The 24,672-nt window shown below is 43.6% G+C and overlaps 1 protein-coding gene across 11 annotated transcripts in view; it reads right to left on the bottom strand.

The window, feature by feature from the left end:
- Positions 1 to 24,672, bottom strand: part of LOC105495216 (CUB and Sushi multiple domains 2) — a 656,530-nt gene that overhangs the window by 65,752 nt on the left and 566,106 nt on the right. For all 11 annotated transcript variants that reach the window (XM_071096465.1, XM_071096467.1, XM_071096468.1 and 8 more), the window contains 6 exons: positions 24,365 to 24,510; positions 10,257 to 10,337; positions 9,657 to 9,770; positions 6,795 to 6,983; positions 3,893 to 4,039; positions 432 to 620 (listed from right to left, as the gene is read on the bottom strand). In XM_071096465.1, coding sequence (XP_070952566.1) covers positions 432 to 620; positions 3,893 to 4,039; positions 6,795 to 6,983; positions 9,657 to 9,770; positions 10,257 to 10,337; positions 24,365 to 24,510 — 866 coding nt within the window. The remainder of the gene's footprint in view (positions 1 to 431; positions 621 to 3,892; positions 4,040 to 6,794; positions 6,984 to 9,656; positions 9,771 to 10,256; positions 10,338 to 24,364; positions 24,511 to 24,672) is intronic.

The following is a 24,672-nucleotide window of genomic DNA, read 5'->3' as shown; positions in this document are numbered from 1 at the left end:
GTATATGACTTTAAAGGAAAAAACTCATAAATCATAAAAGGTAATGCATGCAAACTGACTGACACATTTCAAGTGTTTGATCAACCACTTGCTCTAGGAACCCGAGTCCAAGCATCCCCTCTGCTGGGAACCCTCCCCAGCTGGCCAGGAGAAAGCAGATCCTCTGGGCTCCCACAACACTGATTATGCTCCTGACACAACACTTCCTTCCTCTGCCACTTTGCATTGATGTGCTCACATACGCATCTCCCCCATGGATCTCAAAACACTGAGATTGCTGTGCACTACAGATCTTCAGTAAATGCCAGTGGAAAGAATGAAATAATTATCAAGGAGGAAACCCACATTTGGAAATGACTAGTCCTGGGACAAACCCAAGATGTGAGTTGGATCTGAGCTACCTTGTGACCCGCTTTCCACCTGCTTCTCACCTTGACAGAGAGGGATGGCTTCGCTCCACAGGTGGTAGCCCTGGGGGTGCCGGGTACAGATGGCCATGCTGTGTCCCACCAGGCGGTAGCCGGCGTTGCAGCCAAAGTGGATGGAGCCCCCGGGCTGGGTGCTGGTCTGGCCCAGGATGAAGCCATGGAGTGGAGCCCTGGGCAGGCTGCAGTAAGGGGCTGAACAACAAGATGAGGTTCAGGGAACTGGTACCAGCAGGAAGACAGACATGGTCTTTTATGCAGGCCCCTTTCCCTTTCTTCTTCCCCATCCCCTTGTCTTTGCCATTGCCACATCCTCTGCTACTGAGGAAGGTCTGAATGGTGGATATTGAAAAACACCCAGTCAGGTTGGTAAAGCCGAAACAAAATTTAAAAAACAAAACAAAACAAAACAAAACAAAAAAACAGCTTCATGAAGCACTGGGTCCCTTTTGCGGTCCAAAGGTAGATCTGGTTGTATGGCTAAGTTCAGGCTCTCAAATCCTTTCAGCTTCCAAACAGACTTAGAAAGTAGAACCCAGTGGGGTTGGTTCCAGAAAGCTGCCGACTGCAGGGGTGTGGACTTTGACCTTAGTCAGGCCTGGGCCCCAGTCCCATTTCTGGTCTGACCAGTTTCTGTAACGTGGGACAAATCATTTCGGCTCTAATTTCCTCACCTGTAAATTGGGACTGGTAATACCTACCTCACAGACTTTTGGTCAGTTTAAACTGTAAATATAGACTGTGTACATAAAGCCCCCAGCACAGCATGGGGCACTCACTGTTCAATGCTCAATAAATGGTCATTGTCCTTCTTCGTGTTGTGTGGGGGAATGCGCTGAGACGGACCTGTGGCAACCCGGGACACACATTTCCCTACAGTGCTCATTTCCCCTCCACATAGGACTTCAACTTGTTTCATTCATTCATTCAACAAATAGATATCAAGTATCTATTATCTTCCATGTGTTGGTCTAAGTGCTTGCAATACAACAATGAAGAAAACAGACCAAAATCCCAGCCTGGGCCGGGCGCAGTGGCTCACGCTAGTAATCCTTGGCCTTGGGAGGCCAAGGCCAGTGGATCACTTGAGGCCAGGAGTTCAAGACCAACCTGGCCAAAATGGTGAAACCTCATCTCTAATAACAATACAAAATTGGCCAGGAGTGGTGGTGCATGCCTGTAGTCCCAGCAACTCGGGAGGCTGAGGCAGGAGAATCGCTTGAACCCAGGAGGTGGAGGCTGCAGGGAGACGAGCTCATGCCACTGCATTCCAGCCTGTGTGACAGAGTGAGACTCCGTCTCAAAAAACAAACAAACAAACATAAAAGCAAAACAAAAAATCCCAGCCTGAAAGGACTCACATTATAAAGCCTGCCAGGGATCCTCAGGGGGAGTTCTGTGAGGCCAGCAAAGAGGGATGACCAAAGGAGCAGGCAGATAATTCTCTTTGTTTGCCCTAGGAGTCCCTGGTGGGGTCTTCCAGGCAGAGATGGATAAGGCAGGATTTGGGTGTAGGGCCCTTACAGCCTCTTTTTTGGTGATCACATCCCTCTACCAGTTAAATTGGTGTTTTAAATAGCTGCCTTCCAAGCTGGATTTGTTTCCCTACTCCTGCTTTGACCCCTGTGTCCTATGTGCGCCATATCCACATGGTTACCTCCCTCGGGAACAAGAATCTCGGTTGTAAAATATACTTAGTCACAGTGACAGACACAGGTGCAAATTACACTCATCTACTCTATCTGAATTATTAAGTACTAATTGTTGCGCCATGTAATTAATTCACTTTCTACGTGGCATATGTATTGTAATTACAACTGACTCATTATCCCCAAACATGTTAGTCTTTAGAACATCAAGGAAAGGGTAACTCCTTAATAGCGTTCAGTTCTTAATTAGCAACCGGTAGAGTGAAATGCTACCAAACTGCTGTATTTCCTGTTTGAGTGAGCAGCTGCCAGGAACTCAGCCTGAGTCACCGCTAAGAGGTACCTTAAAGTGTCTTTTTCAACATGTGGACACTGAGGCCTGAAGTGCCTTGCTTAATAATCTCACAGCTAGTGGGTGAGAGAGCTGGTCACTGACATTGGGGCACTCAGTCATTGCAGCCTCCCAGACCCTCCCTTCCTCTGTGTGCACCAGGGAAAGGAGAGGTTGGATGGACTTTGCAGAGGATGTAGGCTCTGAGACAGTCAAGACCCACCTCCTCCCAGGAGCCCTCAGCTTCCTCTGGTTGGCTCTTCCCTGAAAGCTACACCCAGGGATTCTTTAAGACTGTTCACCCGCTGAGTATGGGCTGGTCTTGCAAGTAGGAGACCCATGAGAAGAGATGGACTGTGGCAAGTGGGACTTCAGGTACTGAATTTGACATTCCTTCCAACCAAGATTTTTTTTTTTTTTTTGAGACAGAGTTTCACTGTTGTTGCCCAGGCTGGAGTACAGTAGCACGATCTTGGCTCACTGCAACCTCCACTGCCCAGGTTCAAGCGATTCTCCTGCCTCAGCCTCCCAAGTAGCTGAAATTACAGTTGCACGCCACCACGCCTGGCTAATTTTTGTATTTTTAGTAGAGACAGGGTTTCACTATGTTGGTCAGGCTGGTCTCAAACTCCTGACCTCAGGTGATCCTCCCGTCTTGGCATCCCAAAGTGCTGAGATTACAGGTGTGAGCCACCGCACCTGGCCCCCAACCAATATTCATTAGAAATTTGTCCATCATTTGCCTGGAATGTAGGCCAAAGGTAGCCAGGGGAAAGAGTGCTGAAAGGGAACTGGTGCATGATGGAACCCCGCATGGTCTTAAGTAATTCATTTCTGCCTCCAAGCTTGTAGAGCCCAGTCAGCAGTTCACTGAACCCACCTGCCTTCAAAGTGGCCATCAAGCAGCTTGTGAAGTTTTCTTCTAACCACAGACAGTAATTCTCATGATGTGAGATCAGATAAATTCAAATTTCTCCATCTCATTATATTCCCAGGAATATTTTTTTTGGTCCTTATAGATTGTTGCCTGGGTCAGTCTTTGGCCTTTTGATCTGACTCTGTTTATAAGATACGGCTTCCTGAGCAGAAGAAAGGCACCTGGCCTTGAAATATAGCCCATCCTTTGCTGCCTGCTTAACATCTGCCCGTCAGAGATCCATGCCTTAGGGCTTTTTAGTTTTAAGAAACTTTTATTAGCATTTCCTAACTTTCTTAAAGGGACAGGATCACTGTTAGGTACTATCAGATCATATAAAATAGTTAAACTTATCCTGAAGACACAGCCTGGCTGTATGAGAAGAAAAGAGGGAAGAGGTTCAAAGAGGGGAATGGAATAGAAAAATAGGAGGTAGGGGAATGGCAAAGACCACTTAGCTTCAGGTGAGGCAGATTTAGAGGAGGGGAATGGCTGCCCAGTCTCCACAGAGGAGCTTGCGGCTTCGATGAGGAGAGGGCCTATGGCTTATTTGTATGTTTTTTAAACTCACCTGAATAGCGAATCTTAAAGCCCTTCCGATTGTAGGCGTGATCAGATGACCAGCGCAGGTACACAGAGTTGCTTGAGCTGGTGACAATCAGGGGAGCTGAGTAATTCCCACTGAGGGCTTTCAGCAGAGGACTCTGTCCTGATGGACCTGGGGTGAGAAGGACGCAGGATTACAGACCATGGGAGTCATCACAGGGAGCCTCCAGGGAAGACCTCAGGGCTCAGAGGGTGGGGTGACTTGTTCAGAGTCAGCAAAATCATTTGTACTTGCACTCCTCTCTCTGCACCCACAGGCATTGCTCAAGGTGCTCTTTTCTCCTGAGCCCAGCTCTAAAGCAGTACTCTAGGAAGTCCCTGCCTACCTATAGGAGCTGGCAGGTAAGAAGAAATTGATTTGCATTTTGAGATTTGACCAAGGTCAACTAGCTGGTTAGTGGAAGAGCTGGTTTTCAAACTGGGAACTTTTCCACTTGGCCACCCTACTTCTCTTGTGCAATATTTTAAGCGCATGCCTGTAATCCCAGCACTTTGGGAAGCTGAGGCAGGTGGATCACTTGAGCCCAGGAATTTGAGACCAGCTTAGGCAACATAGCAAGACCCCATCTCTAGTTTAAAAAAATACAAAAATTATCTGGTCATGGTGGTGCGTACCTGTAGTCCCAGCTACTGGGGAGGCTAAGGCACAAGAATCGTTCGAACCCAGGTGGCGGTGAGCCAAGATCGCACCACTGCACTCCAGCCTGGGTGACAGAGCAAGACTCAGTCTCAAAACAAAAACAAAAACAAAAACAAAACAAAACAAAAAAGCTCAGTGCCTGCCATATAGAAAAAAATATTTACGGAATGCATACATAGTAATAAAGCTAGAGGAAAATGTCATATCTCGGGGTCGTAAGTAACAGAGCTCCCTAATACTGCTTTTGAAAGCTCTTTGAGAAAGACCTCCCTCTTCTTTTGTTCTACCTTAAGTGCCTGAGATTGCATCCCGAGGGGGCTGGTTGAAGGGGCACAGAATATAAAGCTGGATAATCCATGACACAGGATTTATCACTCTGGAAAAGGCCCTGAGTGAGTGATGGCTCTACGATGCCACTAAGACAGCCCTTAGAAGCTTGGAAAAAGTAATGGATCATATTAAACAAAGTAGAGTCACCAGAACTGCCATGCAAACTGTGAAGGGAAAAGCTCGGAGAAGTGGCATGCTGGGCTAGGTCTGCTGTGTAAAAGCTGACCATAGTTCTCAGGAAGACCTGGCAGACACTCCATTTACGAACGCAATCAGGAGGTGAGGAGCTCCAGCCTTCCTGGAGGGGGTGAGCACCAGCATTGCTGAAAACCTGAGTAACTAATGGCTATCCTCTGTGGGTGAAAACTGATGGGAAGAGACACTGGGCTCCCTAGCAGTAATGGGGATGAGAAGGTCCTAGAATACAGAAGCCAGGTGGAATTACTTAACGGTCAGCAGCAACGTTGGCGTAATTACTAAAATGGGAAGCAAGGCTGAAATGGCAGCTGGGAGAGCCTGGCCTACGGGATCTACAAAGATGGCTCATAGAACATGATGTTCCTAAGGGCAAAGTAAATAGGAAGCCAAGAAGAGCAGCCAAAACAAGTATGACTAGATGAACAAAATAGATCGTGAGTAGATCTATGAGCAGGGTGAGAAAAGCTGCCCCCAGCGGAAAGGTGCAATCCTCTGCCCAGTTTGCAGACTTGAGCCAGGTTTCATTTCCCAAGAGGCTGGGTCCCTATGAAAAGAGACCCTCCACAATGACAGTAATTGTATATAGCAGTTGTTCCTACAGTTCTTCCCCCCAAACACCTACTACTGTGTACTCAGAAAACAGAATATTATAGACAAGGGAATGTTCAGATATATCAAAGACTTCTGGATACAGGATGTTAGTTGATGCTGATACCTGGGGGTCCAAAGCATTATCACAGCTACTCTGTCAGAGGAGGGGTTTATGAAGGTTGTTTTGAGAATAAATGGAGTCCTGGACCAGGTCTGTCTCACAGTACACACTTAATAAAGTAGGAGCCTCAACTGTAGCAGCTGTGAGGTGCATATCTTTATTAGAACAGATTAACACAGCCTTGGTTACATAGAATGTAGCTATTGATCTGGCCATGTAGTCTTTTTCATACCCTTCAGAAAGGAGGATCAGAAGCAGTTTGCATTCACATGAGGTAGACAACAGTATACATTCATGGTTTCCCCCAGAGCTATGTTATTTCTCCTGCTCTCTGTCATAATAGAGTATAAAGGGATGTGGACCATCTGCACATCTTGCAGAATATAACATATTGGTTCACTCTATTGAGGACATGATATTAATCGGATCTGAGGAGTGAGAAGGGACAATTAGTGCTTAGGAGTGAGAAGGGACAATTTGGCAAGATGCCTTTGCAAGATGCATGTGCTCCAGAGGGTAAGAGATAAATCCTACAAAGTTCTGCTGTGGAATTTTTAGGGTCCAGTGGTCTGAAGCATGCTGAGACATGCCCTCCAAATTAAAGGGCAAATTATTGCACGTTTTCCCTCTTAAAGCCAAAGCAGCAGCAGTTTGGTAGATCTCTGGGTTTTGGAGGAAGCACACTCTTCACTTGGGAATACTGGTATGACGCATTTATCTGTTGACATTAACAGGAACAGCTTTGAATGGGAGCTAGAGTTAAGAAAAGGTTCGGTAACAGATTCAAGTTGCAGTACAAGCAGCTCTGCTGCTTGGGCCATGCCACCCCTCAGGTCCCACGGCCTTGGGGTTGCTGTGGTTAGGGAAAGACATCCTGTGGAGCTTCTGGCAGGCCCTGATAGGAAAACTGCAGTACAGACTCCTTGGGTTCTGGAGCAAGTCCATGTCTTTTGCAGCAGAGAACTATGCAGCATGTGACCGACTTACCATCAAAAATCTCAAACTCATCATACTGCTTCTCACTGAGGAAGTACTCCACTGTGAGGGAGATGTTATAGTCGGGCTCCACTCTCACCAGCCAAGAGCAGGTCTGGAACTGGGGATAGCTTCCAGGGTAACTCTGGCTCAGGATCACGCCTGTGGAGTCTGTCAGAAGCTCATTTGTTGGGCAGTGCACTTGGAGAAAGAAAGAGAAACACCAAGTATGTGGGGGTGGAGATGGAACTACGGCCAACACATTTGCTTTTCCCAATACAAAAGACAACCATTAGAAAATCAGCATTTGAGCACATTCAAGTCAGATCCCACATCCATCACTGTGCTGCTCCATGACATGAGGTGGCCTGAGATCCTGTGTCAATATTGCAGTCTTTCTGGGACTTGGGCTTCGCCAGTTGGTTGGAATCACTTCCTAGTTAAGTTGTGGGTTCTACTACCTGGTTTTGAGTAGGGGAGGATGGAATATACATACAGACAGCAGTAATGCTTCCCCAGATCCAAAGGAGATAATCTATAAAATAGGTTTTATTTGAACAAAGACGGTGCTGTATAGGGCAGAGGTAAGTACATGGGATTTTGAGTCAAATACACCTGGATTTATAGCCCATCTCTGCCGCTTACTACTGGTGTGGTCTTGAACAAGTTATGTCCTCTCTGTGTGATGGCTTCTCCATCTCCAACACAGAGATAACACAGAGCTTACAGGGCTGTTGTGAGCATTATATAAAACATTATATGCTGGGTGCAGAGGCTCACGCCTGTAGTCCCAGCACTTTGGGAGGCTGGGGCGGGTGGATCATGAGGTCAAGAAATCGAGACCATCCTGGCCAACATGGTGAAACCCCATCTCTACTAAAAATACAAAAATTATCTGGGCGTGGTGGTGCGTGCCTATAGTCCCAGCTACTCGGGAGGCTGAGGCAGGAGAACTGCTTCCCGGGAGGCGGAGGTTGCAGTGAGCCGAGATTGTGCCACTGCACTCCAGCCTGGACAGAGCGAGACTCCATCTCAAAAACAAAAAACAAACAAACAAAAACTATATATAATATGAAATAATATATGTAAAGCATGCAACATAGTGCTGCAATAAATTGTAGAGGGAATGATGATAACTGCATCTTGGACAGAAAGGTCCCAGAACTTGGCTGTGGCCTAATTAGTAGGATTAATATAGCTAAAGAAAAAAATGTCATTCTAAGGAAGACATTGAGCTTGGAACTTAGAAAAGGAGGAGCTGGAGGAGCAGGATTGGTTTTTTTGTCATCACCATGAATGGGTGGGAAGCTGCTGGTTCAGAGAGGCCCTTCTCCAGCACTGAGGAGATGCTCTGTCCTGGAGCACAGGCAAGCATCACAGCATGAAAGCAATTTCAGGACCATCCACCGCCATTTGCTTGGGTTGCGGACACCAAAGCAAAGTTCTGAGGACTAAATCGGCTTCTTCATTACATTGTTCTTTCAGTACAAAGGTGTGCATTGACAATAGTTGTAAGTATTCCGATCACTGCACACAGAGAAATCAGTATTTTGCAGTAGATGTGCCTTGAGACAGGCTTCCTGGGTATGCTGGATTCTGGGACACTGGTAAAAGGGAGTTTCTGGAACTGCAAGGCCAAAATTTAATCCCTGGATTACAATCTCAGGTAATGCTATTTTGGGTAGAAGACTTTGCTACGGGCTGTCCACCCATCTCACCTCTGCCTTCAGAGAAGTGAGGCTTGGTAATCAGCACTGGGACTGGGCTCCTAGACAGAGTCTTGCTGTGGCCCAGAATTTCACAGGACTCATCCAGGCTTCTGCCTGAGTAGCTTTGAAAGGTACTCACTGACTTTTCCCAATAGAGCTTCCTTTTTAATTTTAAGGGGAGAAGGAAAACAAATGTCTTCTAGGAGGAAACTCACTTAGCTTTGACATGCTCCTGATTTCACTAATCCGATGACCAGCACAGGGCACTGAGATGTGGTGATACTTAAGTTCTCTTAGGCCTCGTGGTCCCCTCCTGCCTCTACCGGGTCTTCTATTCCTCACTGACAGTCCATATTGCAGGTTCTTCCTACTCTTGCTTTCCCAGAAGTGAGGGAAAGGCTGACTTGTTTCCCCATAGGCTACTGAATATTTGCAGGTAGCAGAAGTTCTAGAAACAGTAGCTGCACTAGTGATAATATTCACAGCAGACATGGAGCAATTACTGCATGCCAGGCATCATCCTAAACTGGTTTATGTTATTAACCCATTTAATACCCCCATGGCATAAGTACTATCATTATCCTCAGTTTATAGAAGGGAAGACTGAGGGCAGGACAATCAGGTACCTTGCCTTAAGTCAGATGCCTGATGAGTGGAGACTATTTTTTGATCTTAGTTGGGGTGACTAGCTGAAGAGAATTCATTTCTGTCAAGGCATAGTACACTGGAATAAAGACTGCTGTGGTCTCTCAGTTGCCTGGTTTGGCACACAGCGCCTTGAGTGCATCCATGCATCAGTAAAGCAGGGATGGTGTGTGAGCCTACCCTTCCCTAAGGGCCCAGGGAGGGACTTCCTCCTTCCAGTACTCAGTATGCAATTCCAAGAAATTTCCAGGAAAGGAAAAAAAAGCAGATGGAAATAGATGTGGCCACTGTGGCCAATTCACAGGTTCAGACATCAGAAGAGGGCAGAGAACCTATCTAGAGTGATCACTCATTCATTCCTCATGCACTCATTCATTCATCAGACAACATTTACCAAGGGAACTTTCATGTTATGGGGCAGTAACTGAGCTAAGAACTGGGAATAGAAAGAGGAACAAAACAAGGGCTTTGTTTAGGAGGAACTTCTAGGCCCCATACAGATGCGGATACATGCAATTACCTTCACATATTGGGGGTGGGCCTTCAAACTGCAGGTAGGTTCCAAGTTTGCAGGTCAGAATTTCATTCCCCACTAAGGTAAAGCCAGGGAGGCATCTGTAGCGTACGATGTCACCTGTCAAAGAAAGACCAACATGTAGACTCTCTTAAGAAGTCCGGTCAGGGCTGATGGGCACCCATTAGTACCTTGAACCCACTTCCAGGTGAGATAATCAGAGGAGGATCATGTTCTGTTCAGACTTAAATAACTAGCTCGGCTCCCATCAAATGGCCCAGACAACTGCTCCCCTCTCACAGCTCAGCCTTGCCTGAGCCTCGGAATGTCTCATATTTCAGGACATTTTATACTGTCTTGCATGGATTTATTTCTCGAAAAGATGCTGACTTGAATCACAGAAGAAAACTGTTTTCCTGGCTCCCCTTTTGATTTTATTTTGGGTGCAAACTCAGTGGACAGAACCTGCTGGCACAGGGCCTACTGTTTCTCTCTCCATAGACAGGAGCAGGGAGTAATGTCCACTGGCCCAACATCTCCCACCGCCACCTTCCCTTCCTTCCCCAGTCCTGGGCTCGCAGTTCTTGCTGGCTTGGGAGGTGGTACCTATGTTAAATTCTTCATTCTCTGTGACGACTTCGGCATTGGGGAGGATGGTGGGAGGAGGGCATTTGGTGAGTGGATAAGCTGAAAAGATAAAAGCAGGCAAGTCAGGGTAAGATCATCACTCTCCAGGTATGCTGTCATTCATTTGTTCAATTCTTCACTTTCTCATCCCTCATTTATTCACACACAGATATTCATGAGTACTTATCTGCAAACAGGGCAAGTTTAGCCAAGTCCTTTTTGCTTATCTTGTGTCATCCTTATTGAAATCAATAATAACAAAGGAGGGGAGATCTAAGAAGTCAATGACATCATCACCAGCACTGAAGGGTGGGAGAGGAGCATTTTCTGAGTGCCTCGTGGATATTAGGTGTTTTATAGGCTGCCACTCAAACCCTCACAACATCTGACTGCGCCGTGAAGTGCTCTTACTCTACTCGTGAGCAAGTGAGATTCAGAAAGGTGAAGTAAGTTCCTCAAGGTCACACAGGAATTAGGTGGCACAGGCAGGATTTGAATCCAGGTCTGGCGGCCCCCAAACCCTGTATTCTTCCCACCACTGAGCATCTACATGCTGTACATGGCTTCTGCGATTACCCACTGAAGTCAGCTAACAAGCTGACCCTTCTGATCTTTGACCAGATACTTCTGGCTTCACAAATTTTCTAGACTGGAATTCATCCCTATGGGCAGAGACTGGATGATGCTAGAGGAAGGATGCTATTTACTGAGGCAAAGTTCAGTGTGGGTTCATAACCTGGCTTTTATTGCTGGCACAGAGTCAAGTGCTATACAAGTGTTAGCTCTCTTGTTGCCGCTGCTATTGTTATTATCATTACTATTTCCAATCACTCCCATCCGTGCTATATTAAAAAAGTGTTCTTTTTTTTTCTTTTTTTTGAGATGGAGTCTCGCTCTGTCACCCAGGCTGGAGTGCAGTGGCTGGATCTTGGCTCACTGCAAGCTCCGCCTCCCGGGCTCACGCCATTCTCCTGCCTCAGCCTCCCGAGTAGCTGGGACTACAGGCGGCCGCCACCTCGCCCGGCTAGTTTTTTGTATTTTTTTAGTAGAGACGGGGTTTCACTGTGTTAGCCAGGATGGTCTCGATCTCCTGACCTCGTGATCCGCCCATCTTGGCCTCCCAAAGTGCTAGGATTACAGGCTTGAGCCACCGCGCCCAGCCTAAAAAAGTGTTCTTTAATAATACAAATATAATCATTATCATTGAAGAAAATTTGAGGTATTCTATGGAACAGTAGGAAGAAATCAAACTCATCCATTGCCCTCTCAGAGATAGTGACTATTAACCAATTACAGTACGTTCTTGGAGTGTTTATTCTCTGCATATATAAATATTTTTGTTTTACACAACTTGCATTATATGTTATATATTTTGCATTGATCTTTGCATACTTACTATTATATTGCAAGAATTTCCCATATAATTAAATTTCTTCAAAAATGTGATTGAAATAACTTCATAGGATTTAATCATACAGATTTACTAGAATGTATTTAACAGATACTCTGTTAACCATTTAGGTTTCCAAAAGTTTTGCAATTTAAAATAAAGCTGCAATGAAATCTTTTTTTATAAATGCATCTTTTATGGTTTTTTTCTTTTTCTTTTTTGACTAGAAAGGATTCAAGTACATAACCCTTTTGAAAGTACAGATGTCTCCTGCTGAATGTCAGTAATCCTTTCCTGGAAATCAAATGTTCTGTGTAAAGATATTAACTAGGAGTCTATATCCCATCATTTTAAGTGGGAAAAAATTATACTGTGTTGTACTTCAACCCAAAATCCAAAAAGTAATTAAGACAAAATAAAATACCTAAATATATGCAACAAACCATTATGTTAGTAGTTAAATACTTAAAACATCACGATCACCCAACAACATGGCGTGACAAAACAGTGCCTCTGTGCATTGCATACTGTACCATCAACATCCAGTGCACCGTGAAGTCTTGCAGCTTGAGACATTATAAAACTCTAGGCAGAAAGAAGGTCTAGCTATGAAAGGCTTGGTGGGAATGCATTCAGGACTGGCGCTAGGTGGTAGAGTACAGTTCACAATGAACAGCATGGAGTGACACCTCAGAGCCAGCAGCCTCTGAGACACACATCCCTGCCATGGAATTGGAGCCCCTTTCCAAAAGTCCGCATGAGATTCTGACATTTTACCAACTGTAGTTGGAATGCAACTTGAGATTTCCCTGCATATAGATTTATTTAAAATGGTGTATTATGTTTTGGGGGATCTAAATGTAAATGTTTTCTGTAGATGCATTCGCTGAAATGTATTGTATTGAGAGATATGTAAGCTCTCTGAAATGTGGGTGCTAAAACTAAGAGGCACTCTTGAGGTAACCAAATGGGTTTACCTTTGATTTAACATAAACCAGGGCCACATCCGTGCTTGCTGCATGCTTCCATTTTGCCCTCCAGGAAAACGGTTCCCACTGATACTGTGAACAGAGTGACAGTTCCTCCAGCACTGGGCGCCATCATTCTTCTTTTACCCAGTTCGTGTAATGATTGTCTATGGAGGGCTCACCCTGGGTCAGGCACTGTGTCCGGTGTTGAGGATACAAGAACAACCAAAACAAATACATCCCTTTCCCTCACAGAACTTAGGGCCAGCTGGGAGAGACAGTCGTCTGTTTTAATCTTTGTTAAATTGCTAAACAAAAAAGCAGCATTTATTTTATTTTAATTGGCATTTGATAACTAATTAGGCTAAGCATTTTTCACATGTTAATGGCCTATTTGCATCTCTCTTTTTAACTGTCTATTAAAAGAGTTGCGATAAACCAGTATGTTAGAAGTTTAAATACTTAAAACATCACTTCATGATCACCCAAAAATATGGCGTGACAAAACAGTACCTCTGTGCACTGCATACTGTGTCATCAACATCCAGTGCACCGTGAAACCTTGCAGCTTGAGACATTATAAAACTCTAGACAGAAAGAAGGTCTAGCTATGAAAGACCTTCTTTGTCCCTATTTTTCTTATAAATTTGAAGAACTCTGAATGTTCAAGGTTGACCTTAGCTGGTTAATTATATTTTCCCAGTTTATCATTTGCTTGGTTTTATTTATGGCACTTTTGATTTGTAGAAGTATTAAGTTTTTATGTAGCCAATTATACTTTTTCTTAATAAGTTAAAAAAAATTGGTGCCTTCCATTCCCAGCGTCATAGTTATCTTCGAAAATTCTAAGGCATACTAAACGTTTCCAGGAAAAAAATGAATAAAAACAAATCTCCACTTAAATACAGCCTGGGTACTTTATATTTTGTGATTACTGTTTTGACTGGGGTCATTTTCCATTACATTTTAAAACTACCTTTTTTTTTTTTTTTTTTTTTAGCAGGGTCTTGCTCTGTCACCCAGACTGGAGTACAGTGGCACAATCACAGCTCACTGCAGCCTTGACCTCCTGAGCTTAAACTATCTTCTCACCTCTGCCTCCCAAGTAGCTGGAACTACAGGCTCATGCCACCACACCTGGCTAATTACAATTTTCTTTTTTTTGATAGAGATAGGATTTCATGATATTGCCCGGGCTGGTCTCAAACTCCTGGGCTCAAGTGATCCTCCCACCTTGGCCTCCCAAAGTGCCAGGATTACAGGTGTGAGTCACTGTGCCTGGCCATAAAATTACGAATGTCTGTTTAATGGAGGAAGCTTATGGGATACTAAAAAGCAGCAAAACAAAAATTTCCCAACTCTCACTATCTAGGCATAAGTATTGTAAAGATTTTGCTGTAGGATCTTGGGTCTTTTACAGACATGCCCTCCCTGTTTCCCATCACACACACACTCTCTTACCACGTTGATGGTATCCCACTGTATCTACCATGTTATTGCTACAGAACTCTGGGGCAGGGGACATCCAAGGCTGACTCCCCATTTCATTTTGTGAATACCCTCCTTCTTCCCCTGGGGGGAAGAGGGTGAGGTGCTGAGAGAGCGTAGCCAGATTCTGGTGTGTGTGAACATGTGAACTGCTGGGCAGTGGGCAGCTGCTTTATTAATGTTAGGCAGCAGTGGGCTCAGCAGCAGCCATTGTGAGCAATGGTCCCTCTCGTCTTCCTGGGAACATTATTCCTCAAGCTGCTGGGTGTGCTGGATTGGCCTTTCATTTGAAGCTTTTATTTATCTATTTTTTTTTGAAACGGAGTTTCGCTCTTGTTGCCCAGGCTGGATCCCAATGGTGTGATCTCGGCTCACGGCAACCTCCGCCTCCTGGTTTCAAGCGATTCTCCTGCTTCACCCTCCCGAGTAGCTGGGATTATAGGCATGCGCCACCACGTCCGGCTAATTTTGTATTTTTAGTAGAGATGGGGTTTCTCCATGTTGGTCAGGCTGGTCTTGAACTCCTAACCTCACGTGATCCACCCACTTTGGCCTCCCAAAGTGCTGGGATTACAGGCATAAGCCACCACACTCAGCCTCATTTGAAACCTTTAAAACCAAATTAGCTTAGAAAAAAAAAACGTGAGCTCACATAGTTCATTTGAGCTTACCCAAGGACTGAGGCTCTGCTTTTGAATCTGGAGTCCATGCCCAGCTAATATTGAAATGCCTTCCTTCACCTTTGTTTCTTGCTTGTATCTCTTTTTCAGAACATCACAAGGAGTGGTGAGTGTGGTCTAGGGAGGGAGTCCATAATCACTGTATTTTCTTGTGATACCATCACCTGAGTTTTTAAAATCACCTGCTTTTTGCACTGAACAATATAAAATAAACATTTCCCTAAATCAATGAATTGTATTCTACACGAATGATTCTTTTTCTTTTCTTTTTCGAGACAGGTTCTCATTCTGTCACACAGGCTGGAGTGCAGTGGCACAATCATAGCTCTCACTGTAACCTCAAACTCTTGGGCTCAAGTGATCTTCCCACAGTAATCTCCTGAGTATCTGGGACTGCAGGCATGCACCACCACACCCAGCTAATTTTTTTTTTTTTTTTTTTTTGGTAGAGGCAGAGTCTCACTATGTTGCCCAGGTTTGTACATGAATGATTTGTAATGACTGTATCTTTCCCTATCTCTCTCTCTCTCTGGATATATTTTAAATCTCTCTCTCTCTGAGGATATATTTTAAGTTTATAATACCTAATGTCTTACTATTTTTACATTTAGATTATTTCTAATTTCCCTGTTATAACATACCAAGCAATATCTTCATGCAAATATCTTTGCGTAATTCCCAGAAGTAGGATTACCGGGTCCTAGGTTGTATTCATTGGGAACCTTTGGATGTAAATAAATCAATTCAGGCTAGAATAAGCAAAAAGCCTCTCAGAGAAGAGAACCGAAGGGTGGATTTGCAGCCAGACTTCACAAAGGTAGAGGACAAGGAACTGAAGGGCCATCAGAAACCAAGGAAATTTTCCCATGTCTCAATCATTCTCTTTCTGCACACAGGATTCTTCTACTTTTTGGTCCACATGGAAAGTAGAAGAGCAGCAATTCATTGCACTTGGATTTTTATCTTCTCTTTTCAGGAGATGGGTCCAGGCAAAAGTAGAATCTCTTGGGTCCTATTTCAAGTTCCCAAGAGAGAACATCTGACTGCCCCTGCTGCAGTCAGCTCAGGTGTCCACCTCTGGTCCAAGCTTCTGTGGTTGAGGGGCAGGTGTGTGCGTGGAGGGGTGTCACAATGTAGAAACAGCTGCCAAGTGCCCACGGGAGAGGGGCAGTTAAAGAGAACATTATGAGTGGCACAAGCACCACAACGTGATTTGAATGTGTAGCTAACCATATTGTGCTAAGGTTTTGATATGCAATTCTCAAACCACCTATCACTAAGTGGGCATCTTCCTGCAATCTTCCTAAATGGATAATCACTTAAAAAATTATCATGACATATGTGTACACTCATGCTCTTAGCAGCATTATTCACAAAAGCTAAAAGGTAGAAGCAACCCAAATGTCCATAGAAGGATGAACAGATGAACAAAATGTGGTCTATACTAACGTTATTAATAAATATAGACCACATGTGTGGAATGCTATCTGCCTTAAAAAGGAAGGAAATTCTGACACATGTTATAACATGGATGAACCCTGAAGATATTATGAATTCTGCATTTTTCTTTGATTGTTACTGCTGTTGTTTACATTTGCCCAATATAATCTCTGGCCATCCTTTTATCTTTAAACTGTGTCACAGTGTCTTAGTCAAGTTCCTGGTATAGAAAATATAGTTGAATATTATTTACATTAATCTAAGTGTATTAGTCCATTTTCATGCTGCTGATAAAAACACACCTGAGACTGGGGAATTTACAAAAGAAAGAGGTTTATTGGACTTGCAGTTCCACGTGGCTGGGGAGGCTTCATAATCATGGTGGAAGGTGAAAGGCATGTTTCACATGGAGCCAGACAAGACAAGACAGAGCTTGTGCAGGGAAACTCCCATTGTTTAAAACCATCAGATCTTGTGAGACTTATTCACTATCACAAGAATAGCACGGGAAAGGCCCGCCCCCATAATTCAATTACCTCCCATCAGGTTCCTTCCACAACATATGGGAATTGTGGGAGTTACAATTCAAGATGAGATTTGGGTGGGGACACAGCCAAACCAGATCACTAAGAATCTTTGTTAACAGGAAATCGAACTTTAATAAATTTACATTTTTCATTATAATTGAATGATTTTATTCCACCGCTTTATCTTATTTTGTGCTTGCTGTATCTTTGTCCTTGAATAGTTTGCTTTGTTTTCTGCCTTTTATATTTGGATTATCTTTTACATGATTTTTTCTTTTAGTGATTTAGAAGTATTCTATTTTAAATATATTAGTGACTAAAATATATACTCAAAATCTTTATTTCTGTAGTGATCAAAGTCAGCAATTGGATAATAGATATTGATTCCACTTTCACAAAAGATAAGGACATTCTCTTATCCCTTTCCACCTTCTTGCACATTTATTAATATAAAATAATTATTTTTAGTCTTTTAAGAATTATTGTATTTGCACTGCTTTGAATTCATGTTTCCATTATTATTTAGCTTTAAGTTTGTGCTTAGCTAGTATCAACACTTCCCTTTTTTATCTTTTATTTTATACATCTTGTCTATTTTGAGTTATTGGTTCATCTGGAGTTCATCCGGAGTTACAGTCACCTGGAGTTACAGTCCAGCTTCAGATAGAGTGGCACTAATTGTAAAATCTTGAATCCCTGCAAATAACAATTTCCTGCATTCACACGTGAAGCCCCCAACTTTTTCTCCCCCTTCAACATCACCTCCTTCATTTTCTGTAATCTAATGTCAAAAATTAGCCTGAGAGTTGTCTGATTTCGGTTCCCTTGAGCTAACTTGCTCAGCCTGGATTCTCGTAGATTTCCCCTACTCCTCATCCTTATAAATTGAAAAAATTGCCAGCTTCTTTTTTATTTCTCTTGGTATACAGAGAGCTCCTTTATATACATAGGTTTTCTTTCATCTCAGAAAAGTTTTTTCATTTCCATTTTGTTCCTTTCTTCCTGAATGCTTGTTATCAGTGTCTTGGCTCTTTGTCCACTGGGTCTCCTTATTTCTCATCTTCTATCTTCTCTCTACCACTTTCACGCCTCTGCCCTTCCCCGTATTTGTGTTGAGATTTTCAGGTTTGCCCTCCCCATCTTTGCATTGGTTTTCTACAGTGTTGCTTCTTCTCTCTGCTGATTCTTGTGCTGATGAAAATTATGCTATTCTGTTTCTTTTCAGTCTTACTATTTTTTAGTATCTAGTTTCCCTTGGAAATAAAAGTTTTAATTTGGAGCAGCCACAAAGGTATGGGAGAAGTTGGAAGTATAGTACAAAAATCTTTTTCCATGAACCATTTGCTAGTAAGTCACGAGCATGATGCCCTATAACCCCAGAATATCTTAGTGTATTTCCTACAAACAAGCACATTCTCCCACATAACCACAAAACAACCATCAACATTGGGAAATTAACACTGACACATTACTGCCATCGAATCTTCACATCTCATTCAAGTTTCACCTGTTTTTCCGATAAATTCCTTGAAACTTTATTGATCCAGTTTCGAATCACATGTTGCATTTCATTATCATGTCTCTTTGGTCTCCTTTAGTCTGGAATGGTTCCCATGTCTTTACTTGACCTTCAGGACTTTTACACTTTTGAAGATTGCCTGTCGGGGAGTTGACACTATGTCCTTCAAGTTAGGTTTGCCTGGTGTTTCCTCCTGATTACGTTCTGCTTATGCTTCTGCGACTGGATAATCACAGAACTGATGCTAGCTTCTTCTCACTGAGTGCTCTCAGCCAGGGTATGATTTCAATTTGTCCCATTATCGATGAGGTGGGTGTGTCTTCCAGTCTTCTCCACTTTTTTTTCCCTTTGTTATTACTGTGTGTGTGTGTGTGTGGTGATGGGTAGTCTGAAGTTATGTAAATATCCCATTCCTTAAAATAACTTGTAATTGGCCGGGCGTGGTAGCTCATGTCTGTAATCCCAGCACTTTGGGAGGCCGAGGCAGGCAGATCACGAGGTCAGGAGATGGAGACCATCCTGGCTAACACGGTCAAACCCCGTCTCTACTAAAAATACAAAAAAATTAGCTGGGCATGGTAGCGGGCGCCTGTAGTCCCAGCTACTCAGGAGGCTGAGGCAGGAGAATGGTGTGAACCCAGGAGGCGGAGCTTGCAGTGTGCTGAGATCGCACCACTGCACTCCAGCCTGTGCAACAAAGTGAGACTCCATCTCAAAAAAAAAAAAAAAAAAAAAAAAAAAAAGTTGTAATTAATGTCTGTGTGGATATACATAGTATTCTGCTTGATTCAATAGGTTACCACCATTTCTTGCTATTTTAAAAGACTTTGATTCTCAAATTATTCCCAATATGGTCAGTGAGAACCCCTCCAAGCCAGCTTCTATGTCCCTTTGGCATGTCTCCATCATGCCTTGGGCATTTCCTTACTTTCTGCCATAAGATATTCCTGGTTTGTTTTCTACTTTCTCCGCCCCAGGCTTGGGATCAGCCATTTCTTCAAGAAACCCTGGTCCATTTTAGCAGAAAATGTTGTTTAGGAACCAATGCCTAGATTCAGGAACAAATGAGCTAGATGTGCTCATTACTACTGAAGAATCACCGCTCTGAAGCCTTCTCAGTAGAAAGAGCTAAGAAATGTATGTGCATACGCACATGTACTCATACATGCCCCACCCACACACTCATATTTTCTTCCATTTCTCTACACATTGAAAACCATAAGCTCACACTGATACATCCAATTCAAATTTAACACCATTGGGTATATTATAATTTTTGCTCTCTATAGAGTTCTAACCCTCTTCTCTGACAGTGAGACACCTGCCTTCTATTGTCCTTAAGGTATTAGCTTATTTGATCAATAACCCATCTGGAACCAAGGTCTCATTTCTGCTGACCCCTCCCTCCTCACTCTACTTGGGCTCTGACTTCCTTTGCTGGGCTGATCTTTCTCTGTGTGGATGCCCGACTTCCTCTGCTTGGGCTCCAATACCCTACATAGGTGTCTGCTCATCCTGCACAGAGCTCTGACACCTTGTGCCAGCTCCATCCCTGTACAGATACCTAAACTCCAGTTGCCTGTGCCAGGCAGCCCATCAGTGTGGCTCCCCCTGACACCCCAGCCTGGGCTACAGTGGTTCACACTCCCTCTTGCCTGACAAGTATGGATGCTGTATTAGTCTGTTCTCACACTGCTAATAAAGACATACCTGAGATTGGGTAATTCATAAAGGAAAGAGGTTTAATTGACTCACAGTTCAGCATGGCTGGGGAGGCCTCAGGGAACTTACAATCATGGGAGAAGGGGAAGCAAACATGTCTTTCTTCACATGGCAGCAGGAAGGAGAAGAATGAGAGCCCAGCGAAGGGGGGGAAGCCCCTTATAAAACCACCAGATCTTGTGAGAACTAACTCACTATCATGAGAACAGGATGGGGGAAACTGGCCCCCATGATTCAATTATCTCCACCTGGTCCCTCCCACGACATATGGGGATTATGGGAACTACAGTTCAAGATGAGATTTGGGTGGGGACACAACCAAACCATATTAGATATCTTTGCTTTGTCCCAACTCACAGCTTTAGGACTGAATTGTTCAAGGGGGGAAGGGAAGAGATTTAGCTTTTCTTTATTTATCTCTTGGCCAGACCTTTCTTTTCATTTGTGTGCTGTCTGAACATTTCACCTGTTATTTGGAGTCTATGTTATCTAGATTTATACTAGAAGAAGATGCTTCCCCAAATTTATTTCTATTACTTCTAGTTCCTAAACCATGTTTTCTTCAAGGGCATTTTTCTCTGTAATTCAAATTTCATGTTCTAATTTTTAATGTTATAAAATCTTTCACAGGTCTCCTTAAGGTGTTTTTCCTTTTTCTTATTGATCCTCATATGAAAAGAAAGTTCCTTAGGGCTGTTTGCCTGGAGAAAGGCAAAAATTCTTTCCCCAACCCCACTTTCAGTGTCCACTTTTTGCAAGTCTAGCTCCTTTTTTTCTTTAGTTCTTATCTTGAATATCCACTCTTAGGTTTTCCACAATTACTTTGCATGGAATTCTCCAGGTTTTTGTTTACTATCTTATCCTTTTATGTCTTTTGTAGCATTGGTTATGATTCACAAAAATTTTGTCCTCTTAGTTGCTCATTATCTCTCTCTCCTTGGAGCAGGAAAGCTGTCTGGGGAGCAGACATTTCACAGAGCAGGAAGCATGAACACTCAGTAACACAGGAAAGCATGCTCTGCCTCATCACAAGCACACAAGTGAAATGACATTTCATGCATCTTCCAGATTGGTAGAAATGTAAAGTCTGCTAAAACCCCGTGTTTTCAAGGATGTAGAGCAATAGGAACTCTATTTCAGTTGCTGGGAAGAGTGTAAATGGTTATAACTGCTTCTAAGATAAATTGGGCATTACCTAGTGAAACTAAATATGTGGATATTTACAATCTCACAACTCCACACAGACATGTACTGAAGAGAAACCCTTGTAGGTGTTCACAATAAGGAATAAGCAACAATGTTCATATTGCTTGAAATGAAACAACTTAAGTGTTAACAGTAGACTAAATACATGGTTATATTTTCATGCAATGAAATCATACAGCATTGAAAAATGAGTTAAGTACAGTCACATGCACCAACATGAATTTCAAAAACTCAATTTTGAGTGAGAAAAGCAGGTTGCAGAAGAACATTTATAGAATGATTGTCTTTACATAACAGAAATAACATGCAAAATTAAAGAACATATTTTTGGAGACACAGATATGGAGTAAAATAAAAAGAAAAGCAATGAATGATTAACCAAAAGTACAGGATCATGGTTAACTCTCAGGGTAGGGTAGGGGAATGTGTTGAGGAAGGAACAGAGCTTCAAAGGCTTAGGTGTTCTTTGTCTTAGGCTCAATGATGGTGTTCATTTTATTACTTTTTAAACTGCACATACGTGTTACATATACTTTTTATATGTAGGATAAATTCCACAACTTACCAAAAGTTCTATGAGGCATGGAATGTGCCTCTCTTGCTCACTCATCCCCTAGTCCAGTGCCTCTCCCACTTGAACCTGCTGATCTGGGCACAGCAGTTCCTCCTCTCTTGCCCCAGACCCTTGCCTGCTCCTGTGGTCAATGAAGCCTTGGGCTATGGTCTAAGCTGGGAACGAATGGCTGTTTTAATCCATTCAGGCTGCTATAACAAATTACCATAGACTGGGTGACTTCTAAACAACAGAAATTTAGTCATCACAGTTCTAGAGGCTGGGAAGTCCAAGTTGAAGGGACTGGCAATTTTGATGTCTGGTAAGGGCCTGCTTACTGGTTCATGGACAGCTGTCTTTATGCTGTGTCCTCATGTGGTGAAAGGGGCAAATGAGTTTCCTGTATTTCTTTTCTTTTCTTTATTTTCATTTTATTTTTTTGAGATGGAGTTTTGTTCTTGTTGCCCAGGCTGGAGTGCAATGGCATGCTCTTGGCTCACTGCAGCCTCTGCCTCCTGGGTTCAAGCGATTCTTCTGCCTCAGCCTCTTGAGTAGCTAGGATTACAGGCATGTGCCACCACACCTGTCTAATGTTGTATGTTTAGTAGAGATGGGGTTTCTCCATGTTGGTCAGGCTGGTCTTGAACTCCTCACCTTGGGTGATCCACCCGCCTGGGCCTCTGTGTTTCCTAGCTCTTTCCACTGAGAAGGCTTCAGAGCAGTGATTCTGTAGGTCTCTGATAAAGGCAATAATCCCATTCATGAGGGCTCTGTTGTCTGACCTAATCGCCTCCCAAAGGCCCCACCTCCTAATACCATCACCTTGGGGGTTAGGATTTCAGCATATGAATTCTGGGGGGACCTAAGCATTTACACCATAGCAAGGGCCTTATGTCTCATCTGAGAGACAGAAGGAGCACTATGCCCTTAGGCAAGCACTCTCACTGAAAGACCTTACTTAGAAGAACTTGGAAATAAGGATGGCCTGGGGCTGTGCTGAGCCTCCTTTACCTGGTTTTGGTACAGGTGAGGGCTCAGGAATAGGAACAAGAGACCTGGCCTAGCATCAAGGTAACTTCACACCAAGACTGTCAATATCTAAATATAATACAAATAATCATGACAATGATGGCTATTAGAACTATAATTTACTGATCATCTTTTGTACTCTGTGCCTAGAGCTAAGGATTTCCAAGCATTGTTTCATTTAACTCTAAGAAGTTAAGTACTTATATTATTCCTATTTTGTGCATAATAACACTGAGGCTCAGAAAGGTGAAACAACAGACAAGGTTACATAGCTTATATGTGTCAGAGCCAAGGTTTGAACCTGTCTGTGACTCTGAAGTCCATACTCTATCACTCTATAGGAAAGTCACAAGTCAAAATGACAGAGTCTTAAAGCCTGGATCTCATTAGTGGAGCGACAAGTGTGCCCAACAAGAGGGGCATGGGAACTGAGCAGATGGAGGGGGCAGAGTCTCATTCCCACATTGCACTCACCCTGGATGATAGCTCCTGGGAATGGCAGTCACAGCTGCTTAGGCTCTTTACATCCTTATTTCTTTCTGTCAGTTTCTGTTTCTTTCACTGCCTCTTTCACAGTCTTAGTGTGTTTCTGCGAGTGCATGCAGGATGTAGTAACACTGTATAGTCACACCAGAGCAGATACTGTAACAGATACTGCAGGGGCTGGGTTCTGTTTCCAGTTCTATCTACATGGTTTTGGGCAAGTACTTGAGCCTTCCTTTGCCCCATTTCTTCATTTGTAAAATGAGGGTTAGGATATTTGCCTTACTACCTCACAGAATTCTTACAGGTCACAAACTCCAAACCTGTAATTCTACAGGTGAAGAAACTGAGGTCTCAAGTGGGGAAGGGACCTGTGCAAGGTTTCACACAGCTGGCCCCAGGTGGAGCTGGGAATAAAATCCAGCTTTCCTGATTTCTGGTTAAAATATCTGCAGTGATCTGTAAATTGCAAATATGTGCATCATTCCATAGAAGGGCACAAGTCCACAGAGAACATTCTATAAGTTTCTCTAGGCAATTCCACTATAGTAAAAATGAGGAAATATCCAGATCCCTAACTTGGGACTCATAGAAGAAAACAGGCTGCCAATAAAGACATACCTACCCTGAATTGTTCATACTCTTCCTACTTGAAATCACAATGCCTTCATTTGTGCACAAAAACACAGTGCTCCTTGAGAGGTCAGCAGAGGCCCTAGATCCCTTTGGAGAGGGAGATCGTGCTAGAAAATGCTAAGGGACAAGCTGGGGCACAGGTATAGGGACGACTCAGCCAGTGAGTTGATGTGAATGAGTGGACTTGGCACCAAGGATTGGGCTTCTGTGCCTCTCTGCCCTGGCAGTGTGGAATAGGAGGAAAACTTGCATTTACAGAACCCTGCGCTGAGAGCTCTCACATAGGCTAATACATTTAATTCTCATAACTCTGAAGACACTGAGGCTCCAAGAGGTTATTCAACTCACTCAAGGTCACTTGATCTGCAAATGGTGGAGCTGGGAGTCAAGCTCAGCCTTGACTTGAAAGCCTGGCCCTTCCCACCAGGCCAGGTTTCCATACTGACCGGAGAAAGCTATGGCGAAGATTCCCCCTGTGGCTGCATCGCGGTGGAACTTGAGCAGGACCTGGTTGGATGAGCTGTGCACTGTTTTCTTGGCCATGCTCCGGGTGAAGACACCGAGCCGTGGTGCTGTTTGCTGTGGCCCATCCCTGTACATAGTAAACAAAGTCCTGGCATGTCACTAGTCACCACAGCTGCCTGTTCCACTTGGTGCCATCGGTGGCCTTAGGACAGACCTGGAGTGGGAAGCTATGATTCTTTTTGTACCAAACTTCCCCACACCATGCCCTAGATACCTCTCCCAACCATTC

This window comes from Macaca nemestrina, chromosome 1 (assembly GCF_043159975.1).
Source record: "Macaca nemestrina isolate mMacNem1 chromosome 1, mMacNem.hap1, whole genome shotgun sequence".
NCBI lineage: Eukaryota > Metazoa > Chordata > Mammalia > Primates > Cercopithecidae > Macaca > Macaca nemestrina.
The sequence above is the reverse complement of the archived record's forward strand: the minus strand, read 5'-3'. Positions and strand labels throughout refer to the sequence as shown.